Below are 13,579 nucleotides of genomic sequence, written 5' to 3'. Positions count from 1 at the left end.
TTTGCAACTATCAGAATTTCAGGGCAGTGAGGCTACCTGCCAATACATTGAAACATTGGACAAACTGTTTGACATTCTAAATTCTCGCAATCCATTGGCACGAAACTACAAGGCACCACTCATGACATCACGAGAAGGACTTTTCCTGCCATTCCTGGATACTGCCTACAGTTACTTGTCCAACATCAAAAACATGAATGGTCAAGTTATGACCAATACGCGTTTGAAAACCCCCTTCATTGGTTTCATGATCTGCATAGAGAGTGTCAAAATTTTGTATTTCACATATGTCAAACCTGCCTCATCTCCCCTGCGATACCTGCTCACGTACAAAATGAGCCAAGACCACATTGAACTTTTCTTTGGAGCGGTCCGCATTGCATGTGGAAGTGGGAATAACCCAACGGCCCGGCAGTTTGTTGCCGCATATAAGCGCCTCTTGATGCGACATGACATCAAGTCGGCAAGTGGGTTGCCCTTTGTCTGATATGGCGAGTTCACCAACACTTCATGTAAATATTTAAACTGTAAAAGATGTGTTGCATGAGATGTCTATATCTCCGCTCCATTATTCATGTAACAATTACCATGTCCTGCTGAACGTTCCATTGCAACATGTAAGTCTTGTATGTTATGAATAGCAAAAACTTCCGAAACCCAAGAATTGTGTGGGTTAACTACATGACAGCGTTTCATGTCATTTATGTGACTGGTTTCTAACATCTCGGTAATAGAAACATACACATCTTAGTTACAATATAATGACTGAATTAAGTAACATCATATAACATGACAACAAATCAGATCTTTATATTGAGGAATATTATAGAACAAGCCAAAGAATGGCAAACGACGATGTACCTCAATTTTATAGATTTCTAGAAAGCTTTCGACTCCTTGCCCAGAGAAAGTCTGGGTCATAATGAAGAAATACAGCATACCTGGAAAATTAGTGAACCTTGTAAAAGCCCTTTACCAAGACTTTCAATGTGCGGTCGTCGACCAAGGTGAAACAACAGAATGGTTCAAGGTGAAGACAGGAGTTAAACAGGGGTGTAACATGTCAGGATTCTTATTCCTACTAGTGGGTGATTGGGTCATGAGAAGGACGATAAAGAACACCGAGCGGTCATTTTGGGCACTTTTTTTTCAAACAAGCTCTAAACCATTGGATTCCCCAGGAAAAATGCGTCTAGAATCAACTTCAAACTTAATGAACACCATTTCCTTAAAGAACGGGATTCTGAGCCCGAATATCAGTTCAAATATTAGTATTCTATATTAATTAAATAGTCGGCGGTCCTAAAATTCGCTCCAGCTGCATCATCAGTGCGCCACGCCTTTGCTTTGACAGGCTTTGTTTACAAAACAATCGGCTTCCCAATATGGCCGCCAGACTATTTCCGGTGGCTTCACGGCGGTTAATGCTGCGAGGTGGCCAATTGGCTCTCCATATTATATACCTCCGTGCTTTTGTCATTTGAAGTGGCCTTATAAAAATGCCATAATAAGGTGGAACGACATTCTAGCTGCTATATACACACCTTTCCAAGGCGGAAAGAAGACAATAAAATGGGAATTAATCCCGATTTTTTGCAGTCAAGTGAAGTCCAGAGCAACAAAGGCTAACCAAGTGTGAAAATAATAGAATCCTCTTGTGATACAATTGAGGATTCTGAAGCATCACTCGTAATACAATCTGCCACCACCATCGGGAGTGGCGATACATGGTACACATTTACGAAGACAATTTGCATCATCCCATCTTTGGTGATTCTTCTTTATTGTAATAACAGTAAGGTGGGGAGGACAATGAAATTGAGGGAGGTAGGTGTGTACAGAGTGATGATGGGTTGAAGAAGAATGAAAGGGAAAACAAGAACATGGACAGCGTATGTAGACAGACTACGTCATGTTGTATGTCTAGAATCCATAATACAAAAATATGGGATTACTTGTCCAATTATGGGCACATTAACATTATTCAACTTTACAAATAGTAAACGAATATTTGACAGAATCAAGTTGTTGCCTCCACCACCAAAGGTGAGAGGAGGTTATGTTTTCACCCATCTGTTTCTCTGTCTGTGAACAGGTAATCTAAAAAACTGTGGACAGATTCGGTTGAAACTTGGTAGACAGGTTGAATTAAATTTGGGTGAAGATCCAAATCCGGATCCATATACGAGAATTATTTTAAAGTGGTGCTTCACCATTGAGAGATGGGGCCAAAAACAATGTACAGCACAATATCTCAACGAGTTAGGACAAAACTTGGTGGACGAGTTGGGTCGGTGACAAAAACATGTCAATTAGATTTGGGTTTTGGTCCGGATCCAGATCCGGCCTATCAGTGTGATACAAAATGCCATTCTAGTTACCCTTGCCTGAGGAGAGGGTATTGCATTTGAGTCCGCTTTTATGCCCCCGGCGACAAAGTCGCCGGAGGCATTATGTTTTCGGGTTGTCCGTCCGTCCCGGCTAAACCTCGTTTTTCTCAGCAAACATATGTCCGATTGAGACGAAACTTTCAGGTTAAGAGTGACACCCAAGCAGAATGTTTTTATGATAATTGTGATGTCATAGGTCACGTGATATGGCAGCCATCTTGGATTAAAAGTAAATAATAAAATTATTTCTCGGAAACCGCTGAATGGAAAAATTTGAAACTTGGCACATCGTCAATTCCCCCAATGGGGAACAAAAGCACGATAATGATGACATCATAGGTGAAGTTGTATACCAGGCAAAAATTTTTTTATCCAATTCCTTATCCTAAAAATCTGAAATTGCATGCACATTATCTATGACCCATTTGTATTGAAATATTAAATTTATGACATCATATATCACATGGTTTGGCAGCCATATTGGATTGAAGGAAAATATTAAATAATTATATCTGAAACCGCTCACCATATCAATGCAAAATTTTACAAATATCATCTAACAGCACTATTGCATATAATTTGAAAATGATCATGTCATAGGTCACATGGTTTGGCAGCCATCTTGGATAGAAAAACTAACCTTATCCGATCAACACGAATCTTCACAAACGTGATCCCCTACCCATACATATGCAGAGTGATGGCATCGACCCGTTGTGGGACTATGCGGAGGCATATTGGTGACACAGTCGCATTGTTCTAGTTTATGAATGCACTTGACAGAGCTTAGAATAAGAAGGAATGCAGGAAAAATCATCCATTCAATTTTGAATTGCAAATTGCAAGCTCCAAACACTAATTTTCACAAAAGTTGTATAATGTTAAACTGACATGTTAATGTTTTTTACCTAACTGGCAAAACATCACACATACCTAAGAAGCTAAACATATTTGCATGAACAGGAAGGCGAGCGGTTGGGTTCAGCAAAAAGCAGTCACGGTTAGCACCAGATTCATCACGCCCATTTGGTGTCACGATAAGAAGTGGTGTCAATCCATTCTGCAACTCCTCGCACATCTCGGCAATTGATTCACTGTAGCCACCGCCACAGTCATCAACTGATTCCCCTACACAAACACACCAAATACAGCTTTGCAGCAGTCTTGCAATAGTGCTCCTGCTCACTCATCCTTACCTGCTCACGACTCATACGTGAAATAAAAAAGGAGTTTAAAATAAAAATATGCAAGGCAATAAATGAAAAAACCCGTGGTGAACAAATTCAGTGACAAAATATGCAAATTATGTTAAATTTTCAAGTCAATCGGATGAAAATTGATTATTTTATGTGACCATGACCTTTTGACTTCGAAAACAATAGGCCACAGTCACCCAATATGCAAGCTCATCTAAATGTGATAAAAAACAATAGATAAAAAAAGATTTTTAAAAAAATGTACATTTTATTACCTCTACCACCAAAGGTGGATGGAGGTTATGTTTTCACCCGTCTGCTTGTTACTTGCAAAATCGAAGATTTTTCAAGTACGTATATTGGTCGGTTGTGTTTGTGGTTCTGTCTGTCTGTTTGTCTGTCTGTCTGTTTGTTACTTGCAAAATCGAAGATTTTACAAGTATATTGGTCGGTTGTGTTTGTGACTCTGTCTGTCTGTTTGTTTGCTTGTTTGTTTGTTTGTCACCGGCCTACAGGTCACAGTTTTCAACCAAACTTCACCAAGTGGTAGAGTTGGTCAAATGCCAGAAGCCTATTGTTTTTGGGGTCAATAGGTCAAAAGGTCAACATAGGCCAAAGGTCACAAACTTTGCTAAATTTCTAAAATCCTCAATTTTCATCCGATTGACTTGAAATTTGAAGACCACTTGCATATCTGGTCATTGAATTCAACCACCAAGAATTTTTGAGGTCAACATAGGCCAAATGGTCAACATAGGCCAAATTTCTAAAATCCTCAATTTTCATCCAATTGACTTGAAATTTGGAGAGGACTTGCATTGAATTCAACCACCAAGTATTCTTGAGGTCAACATAGGCCAAATGGTCAACATAGGCCAAATTTCTAAAATCCTCAATTTTCATCCAATTGACTTGAAATTTGAAAAGGACTTGCATATCTCGTCACTGAATTCAACCACAAATTTATTTTAGGTGAACATAGGTCAAATGGTCAACATAGGCCAAATTTCTAAAATCCTAAATTTTCATCCAATTGACTTGAAATTTGAAGAGGACTTGCATATCTGGTCAGTGAATTCAACCACCAAGTATCTTTGAGGTCAACATAGGCCAAAAGGTCAACATAGGCCAAATTTCTAAAATCCTCTATTTTCATCGAATCGACTTGAAAATTGAACAGCATTTGCACATTGAGTCACTAAATAGGGAAACTAACTATTTTTGAGGTCAAAAGGTCAACTGAAGGTCAACCTTCCAAAATCATCATTTTTCATCTGAAAAATCGTCACTTTTCATCCTGTTGACCCGAGCTTTGATCAAGATTGTAAATTTTAAACTTCATGAAATGGACAATTTGCTGTATCATTGGAAAACTTTGGGGGGGGGGGGGGGGGGGCGTATTTTGCAAGTATCATGCTACGCATGACGTTTTCTTGTTACTTGCAAAATCGAAGATTTTACAAGTATATTGGTCGGTTGTGTTTGTGACTCTGTCTGTCTGTTTGTTTGCTTGTTACTTGCAAAATCGAAGATTTTACAAGTATATTGGTCGGTTGTGTTTGTGACTCTGTCTGTCTGTTTGTTTGCTTGTTTGTTTGTTTGTCACCGGCCTACAGGTCACAATTTTCAACCGATCTTCACCAAACTTCACCAAGTGGTAGAGTTGGTCAAATGCCAGAAGCCTATTGTTTTGGGGTCAATAGGTCAAAAGGTCAACATAGGCCAAAGGTCACCAACTTTGCTAAATTTCTAAAATCCTCAATTTTCATCCGATTGACTTGAAATTTGAAGACCACTTGCATATCTGGTCATTGAATTCAACCACCAAGAATTTTTGAGGTCAACATAGGCCAAATTTCTAAAATCCTCAATTTTCATCCAATTGACTTGAAATTTGGAGAGGACTTGCATTGAATTCAACCACCAAGTATTCTTGAGGTCAACATAGGCCAAATGGTCAACATAGGCCAAATTTCTAAAATCCTCAATTTTCATCCAATTGACTTGAAATTTGAAAAGGACTTGCATATCTCGTCACTGAATTCAACCACAAATTATATTTTAGGTGAACATAGGTCAAAAGGTCAACATAGGCCAAATTTCTAAAATCCTCAATTTTCATCCAATTGACTTGAAATTTGAAGAGGACTTGCATATCTGGTCAGTGAATTCAACCACCAAGTATCTTTGAGGTCAACATAGGCCAAAAGGTCAACATAGGCCAAATTTCTAAAATCCTCAATTTTCATCCAATTGACATGAAATTTGAAGAGGACTTGCATATCTGGTCACTGAATTCAACCACCAAGTATTTTTGAGGTCACCATAGGCCATCATGTCACATTGAAAACTTTTGGGGGAGGGCGTATTTTGCAAGTATCGTGCTACGCATGACGTTTTCTTGTTTGTTTGTTTGTCACCGGCCTACAGGTCACAATTTTCAACCAAACTTCACCAAGTGGTAGAGTTGGTCAAATGCCAGAAGCCTATTGTTTCTGGGGTCAATAGGTCAAAAGGTCAACATAGGCCAAAGGTCACCAACTTTGCTAAATTTCTAAAATCCTCAATTTTCATCCGATTGACTTGAAATTTGAAGACCACTTGCATATCTGGTCATTGAATTCAACCACCAAGAATTTTTGAGGTCAACATAGGCCAAATGGTCAACATAGGCCAAATTTCTAAAATCCTCAATTTTCATCCAATTGACTTGAAATTTGGAGAGGACTTGCATTGAATTCAACCACCAAGTATTCTTGAGGTCAACATAGGCCAAATGGTCAACATAGGCCAAATTTCTAAAATCCTCAATTTTCATCCAATTGACTTGAAATTTGAAGAGGACTTGCATATCTGGTCAGTGAATTCAACCACCAAGTATCTTTGAGGTCAACATAGGCCAAAAGGTCAACATAGGCCAAATTTCTAAAATCCTCAATTTTCATCCAATTGACATGAAATTTGAAGAGGACTTGCATATCTGGTCACTGAATTCAACCACCAAGTATTTTTGAGGTCACCATAGGCCATCATGTCACATTGAAAACTTTTGGGAGAGGGCGTATTTTGCAAGTATCGTGCTACGCATGACGTTTTCTTGTTTGTTTGTTTGTCACCGGCCTACAGGTCACAATTTTCAACCAAACTTCACCAAGTGGTAGAGTTGGTCAAATGTCAGAAGCCTATTGTTTTTGGGGTCAATAGGTCAAAAGGTCAACATAGGCCAAAGGTCACCAACTTTGCTAAATTTCTAAAATCCTCAATTTTCATCCGATTGACTTGAAATTTGAAGACTACTTGCATATCTGGTCAATGAATTCAACCACCAAGAATTTTTGAGGTCAACATAGGCCAAATGGTCAACATAGGCCAAATTTCTAAAATCCTCAATTTTCATCCAATTGACTTGAAATTTGGAGAGGACTTGCACATCTGGTCACTGAATTCAACCACCAAGTATTCTTGAGGTCAACATAGGCCAAATGGTTAACATAGGCCAAATTTCTAAAATCCTCAAATTTCATCCAATTGACTTGAAATTTGAAAAGGACTTGCATATCTTGTCACTGAATTCAACCACTAATTATATTTTAGGTGAACATAGGCCAAAAGGTCAACATAGGCCAAATTTCTAAAATCCTCAATTTTCATCCAATTGACTTGAAATTTGAAGAGGACTTGTATATCTGGTCACTGAATTCAACCACCAAGTTTTCTTGGTCAACTTAGGCCAAAAGGTCAACATAGGCCAAATTTCTAAAATCCTCAATTTTCATCCAATTGACTTGAAATTTGAAGACCACTTGCATATCTGGTCACTGAATTCAACCACCAAGTATTTTTGAGGTCAACATAGGCCAAATGGTCAACATAGGCCAAATTTCTAAAATCCTCAATTTTCATCCAATTGACTTGAAATTTGAAGAGGACTTGCATATCTGGTCACTGACTTCAACCACCAAGTGTTCTTGAGGTCAACATAGGCCAAAAGGTCAACATGGGCCAAATTTCTAAAATCGTCACTTTTCATCCTGTTGACCCGAGCTTTGATCAAGATTGTAAATTTAAATCTTCATGAAATGGACAATTTGCTGTATCAATGGTAAACTTTTGGGGGAGGGCGTATTTTGCAAGTATCGTGCTACGCATGACGTTTTCTTGTTTGTTTGTTTGTCACCGGCCTACAGGTCACAATTTTCAACCGATCTTCACGAAACTTCACCAAGTGGTAGAGTTGGTCAAAAGCAAGAAGCCTATTGCTTTTGGGGTCAATAGGTCAACATAGGCCAAAGGTCACCAAATTTGCTAAATTTCTAAAATCCTCAATTTTCATCCGATTGACTTGAAATTTGAAGACCACTTGCATATCTGGTCACTGAATTCAACCACCAAGTATGTTTGAGGTCAACATAGGCCAAATGGTCAACATAGGCCAAATTTCTAAAATCCTCAATTTTCATCCAATTGACTTGAAATTTGAAGAGGACTTGCATATCTGGTCACTGAATTCAACCACCAAGTATTCTTGAGGTCAACATAGGCCAAAAGGTCAACATAGGCTAAATTTCTAAAATCCTCAATTCTCATCCAATTGACTTGAAATTTGAAAAGGACTTACATATCTGGTCACTGAATTCAACCACAAATTATATTTTAGGTGAACATAGGCCAAAAGGTCAACATAGGCCAAAAGGTCAACATAGGCCAAATTTCTAAAATCCTCAATTTTAATCCAATTGACTTGAAATTTGAAGATAACTTGCATATCTGGTCACTGAATTCAACCACCAAGTATTCTTGAGGTCAACATAGGCCAAAAGGTCAACATAGGCCAACTTTTTAAAATCCTCAATTTTCATCCAATTGACTTGAAATTTGAAGAGGACTTGCATATCTGGTCACTGAATGAATTCAACCACCAAGTATATTTGAGGTCAACATAGGCGAAAAGGTCAACATAGGCCAAATTTCTAAAATCCTCAATTTTCATCCAATTGACATGAAATTTGAAGAGGACTTGCATATCTGGTCACTGAATTCAAACACGTATTATAATTTAGGTAAAGACAGGCCAAAAGGTCAACATAGGCCAAATTTCTAAAATCACCAATTTTCATTTGATTGACTTGAACTTCTAAGAGGATTTATATATATGGTCACTGAATTCAACCACCATCTATTTTTGAGGTCAACAGAGGCCAAAAGGTCAACATACGCCAAATTTTTAATATCCTCAATTTTCATCCGATTGACTTGAAAATTGAACAGCATTTGCACATTGAGTCACTAAATAGGGAAACGAATTATTTTTGAGGTCAAAAGATCAAAGGTCAACTCAAGGTCAACCTTCCAAAATCATCATTTTTCATCTGAAAAATCGTCACTTTTCATCCTGTTGACCCGAGCTTTGATCAAGATTGTAAATTTTAATCTTCATGAAATGGACAATTTGCTGTATCATTGGAAAACTTTTTTTGGGTGGGGGAGGGGGGGCGGCGGATTTTGCAAGTATCGTGCTACGCATGACGTCTTCTTGTTTGGTTGTTTGTTTGTTTGTGAACAAAATATCTCAAAAGGTTGTGGACGGATTCGGACGAAATTTGGCAGAGATGTAGCGTATATCACAAGGACGAAATGATTAGATTTTGATGAAGATCCGGAGTCGGCTACTAGAATTTTTAAAGTAATTCTTCACCATTGGGTGATCGGGCCGAAAACGATACATAGCAGGATGATATCTCAAAAAGTTGTGGATGGATTTGGACGAAACCTGGTGGACCGATTGTGTGTGTGACAAGGAAGAATCGATTCGATTTTGGTGAAGATTCAGATCCGGATCCAGCTTGTATAAATTTTAAAGTGATTCTTCAACATTGAGTCACATGGCCAACCAGGCGAAGGTATGCTCTCTACTGAGTGCCGTTCTAGTTAATCAGTGTTCTTCCACTGTAGTATAATGCACAGGACAAACTTAGGATGGAAATCTATTTTTTGAAGAGTGGGAAGGGGGAGGGGGGGGGGGAGAAGAGGGAATAGGGAGGGATATACAAAAGTCGCTGGAAATTGTCAAAATATAATATATATGGAGTTGTCAGTATGTGAGCTTTATTCATTTTAGCAAAAGCACTGTCCATCTCTGGAACATGTTTCTCACCAACAAACTTGACTTTCCAAACACGATGTGGCAGCAGCAGAGTGTCTGCCCCAAATGAACTCATCTTGGCACACATCTGTCCAAACACAGACTTGGAGCCATCAGGTCCAGCCAAGCCTCCTTTACTCCGAGAGCGTTTCACCTGCCAAAAATAGTGAATAAAAAAAACAATCTATCTCCGGAGAAAAAATCCAATATTACTGATACATCACCTGTTGGGCCCAATCTTCTTTCTATCACTAGAAAAAAAAAAGACTGAAGTTAAAGTAAAAAGAAAGGCATATTGCATTATTCTTGTTTTTACAATCTCTAACCGTTAACAAGGTATTCACTTAACATCCATATAAAAAATAGGATGGTGTTGTATTGTCTACTTCTCCTGTTGAGTATTAATGGGAGTGGGGGGTGAGGAATGTGGAGGGTGGGGGAAGCTGAATGATGTGGGATGAACATGAGGGTAGAGTAAGGAATGACAAACACCGACACCATCCTCACCCTTTGACACGACTCTCTCACAGACATCACAATTGTGAGACGTGTGCACAATGATCCATCCATAAGCAAGCTACTGACCCTGTCCTGCCACTACCAAATGTAAGACTCGATCTCTAAGGCATCTAGGTACCTATCTAATTCCAGTTTAAACATAGCTACTGGTTCTGCTTCCACTACCTTTCCAGGGAGACCATTCCATGAATTAACTGTTCTCTGAGTGAGAGATCCCTGCCTTACTACCATCTGAACTCTCCTCTTCTTCACTCTGAGGCTATGACTCCTGGTCCTATCACTGTTCATTCTGTTGAAAAGACCTTCCACACTTATTTCGAAATTAATTTTGCTACTTTACGTTGAACCCTCTATATGGCAGGCATATCCTTCCTCAGATTTGGTAACTAAAACTGCAAACAATATTCTAAACGAGGCCTCACTAAATTTCTATACAGTGTTAACACGACATTTTTGATTCATCATTTATCCCCCTGTGAATACAAATGAAAACTTTATCATCTTCACCTCACGACAACAAACTTCACTCTTAAGACCATTCTCCCTTTTACTGATATCTTCCTGACAATATATTGCCTACTTAGCATGCTGACTCCACCCATGCACTCCACACCCATTCCTACTCCCCCCGACTTCTTGTATCTATTCCCACCCCTGAATCCTTTTCCTTTGCCTAGGAAAGGCAGTTATGATGATATACTGATCTGAGAAATATGTTTGAAGCTTTATGACATAAGAGATCTACAGAGTGAGGAAGAGAGGATGAAGAAAGATTGGGAGAATAGCTGCCATAGAGAGGTGGGGAGGGGAGAGAGTAGGATAAGAGAGCATGTGAAAGGAACGTGGGAGGACAGACGCAGAGCGGGAGATCTGATGGGTGAGGTCCTTGAGCTAAGGACTAGGAGCTAGCTCGTTGGGGGACGAGAGGGGAGAGGGAGGTTAGTGATTTGGGGAGGGCGCATGAGCTTGGGTGTGGTGGAGGGTGAGGGGGGGGGGGGGTTTGTTTATTTTGCATGAGCCCATGAACAGCAGAAAAACAGCTCTGCATTTTTTTTAACATAATGTACAATATCTGAGTTTTGGTGCTGGTAAAGAAAAAAAAAAATGGAAAGATGCGTAAAGGCAGTAAGCATGGGAAAATTGCACAGAGGGAAGAAAAAAGGAGACAGAGGGGGGTAGAGAGAAGAATAAGAAGAAGAGAGAGGCAGAGAGAGAGGAGGAGAGAGAGTAGGGGGGGGAGGGGGGGAGAGAGAGAGAGAGAGAGAGAGAGAGAGGGAGATATGGTTGCACAAAAACAGATGTTGAGAATGAAAGAACATTTCAAATTAAATCCCAATTACACAAGAATACAAATACAGAGAAGCACACAATTATAGAGAAGCACATGATGAACGAAAGAGAGAATTCTGAACGAAGGAACAAGGGGAAGGCAAAGGATTTTTCAGCTTTACTTTTAAAACAAATAGAAAATATGACGTCATGGGCAACGATTAACAAAAAGGTCATGTACAAAGTTTAAAAACAACATTATTGGAGTGATAAGGACAAAGAGCAGAGATGGGGATGGAAAAACAAAATGGAAACTAGTCTAGCATGCGGCTTTGACTGGGAAAACTGAAATAAGTTACAAACAGAAAGAAGCAGAAGAGTACACATTTCAAAGTACACTTTCGGAATTTTGCTGAAGGACTTGGTACAGCAAGAAAGATTTCCAGAAAGCCTTCAAGCTAACAAAACCGGTGGGCTCATAAAGTTGGTGAGGTGTTACCTTGCCTTTATGACAGAAGGAATGAACACACAGTATATAAAAATATTTGCCGTAGGGAACATTGTGTCGAAGAGCATCATGAAAAGTCTGAAGTGCCTTGTGTTTGTCATGCCCACAGCTGTCAAAAAAGTTACTTTTCTTTCTTCACTTTAAGCGAGTGACAACACTTTAGCAATGTATGAGACACAAGTTTTTGTTTTGCAGTAAACCAAACAAAAGATTGCGCATCTTTTTTACCCTCGACGTGGCAACGAGAGCTCCGAATTGCTGTTGATGTGGTTCTTGTTGGGGGTCCATTTTTGAAATGTGCACCCATTTGTCGGACAGCTGCCGGACCCCAACCACATTTGTCGCACGACTCCACCCACCATAGGCATCCAGACAAAATAATACAGCCGCCATCTTGGTTTTCTGGTAGGTCTAACACATCTTTTAATCACGCATTAAATGTGTGTTTCCCAATTGTGCTGTTCTTCTTCTAAAAGTGCTTTAAATGCGCAATTCTCCAAACGGCGCATTGCCAGATTTTGTCACAGGTTGTTACCGCAGCACGGTCATTATCATTTCATCAACAACAGCATCTTTAACATTCTGTAAAATTATGTGACTAATCATGTTAAACACATTATATAGGTGTACACATTTGATACGACATGCCTAAAGTGTTTTGTAATCCATATGATGAATGAATGAGAGAAAAAAAACAACAACATAAATTAATATAATGGCCCTTTTGGTTTCTATTTGTCTCTGATAACATGTTGTTTCCCATTTCACACAGGTACAGTACTTAATAACATGCAATATGATGTCATTCTGGATCATTTCCTGCTGATTACATTGCTCATAACGTCGAAGCCAAATTGTAGCACTTAATTTCCTCAGTATTAAACGATTACAATTGCATAATAACAAGGGCTGCAAGGATGGCCTAGGTGTTTTCACACTCATTTCTAAGTGGTCTAGCCTGGGTTTGAATGTCGGCCCGGCTATATACTGTCATCCCGGTGATTCACAGGTGAGGTGATGCATCCATGTGTGTGCCGTCCCTCAGAATGGGCATACCGTATGCTGGCATGAGTCGGTGAACGTTAAAGAGCCCACGGCATCCTTCACAAAGAGTAGGTGAGCTATCGCTGGCACCCTGAACAAATTCCGACCGAGCAGGAAAACTGTGCCTTCAGCCAATGGTGCTCCCCTGCAGCCTTGGACTGCATACGAAAGAAGAAGATTTCATTTACAGCTGAAATTATTCCGACCTTCTTGTGGTGTCGGTCTGGAAAGGTTTTTGACCCGTGTCTTGCACAAACATGCTGACAAGTCCCAACATTTGACTGAGGGTGATTTGGCAGGAAATTGTAATTTGTTCAGTGTGCTGGAGATAACTTGCCTCCTCTTCACGAAAGACGATATGAGATCTTGAACATCAATGGACTAATGCTAGCAGACGAGTCCCGCGCTTGACCGCCATCTGACGGACAGCACACTGGGTGATGCTACGCCCTGCCTGTGAAGAACCAATCTGACAGTTTATGGTCGAGTCGAGAATGAAACGCAGCCTTGC

At 39.6% G+C, this 13,579-nt stretch overlaps 1 protein-coding gene across 4 annotated transcripts in view; it reads right to left on the bottom strand.

Annotated features, from left to right (window-relative positions):
* The window catches only part of HERC2 (HECT and RLD domain containing E3 ubiquitin protein ligase 2), a 425,948-nt gene that overhangs the window by 26,875 nt on the left and 385,494 nt on the right, over nucleotides 1-13,579 (bottom strand). For 3 of the 4 annotated variants that reach the window (XM_078766738.1, XM_068132745.2, XM_078766739.1), the window contains exons 87-88: nucleotides 9,741-9,882; nucleotides 3,324-3,518 (exon numbers count right to left, since the gene is read on the bottom strand). In XM_078766738.1, the coding sequence (XP_078622864.1) occupies nucleotides 3,324-3,518; nucleotides 9,741-9,882 (337 nt within the window). The remainder of the gene's footprint in view (nucleotides 1-3,323; nucleotides 3,519-9,740; nucleotides 9,883-13,579) is intronic. The other variant, XM_078766740.1, reaches the window with a different exon arrangement.

Source organism: Myxine glutinosa, chromosome 12 (assembly GCF_964187855.1).
Source record: "Myxine glutinosa chromosome 12, kmMyxGlut1.1, whole genome shotgun sequence".
In the NCBI taxonomy this organism is placed as follows: Eukaryota; Metazoa; Chordata; class Myxini; order Myxiniformes; family Myxinidae; genus Myxine; species Myxine glutinosa.
This window is presented reverse-complemented; position numbering and strand designations above follow the sequence as displayed.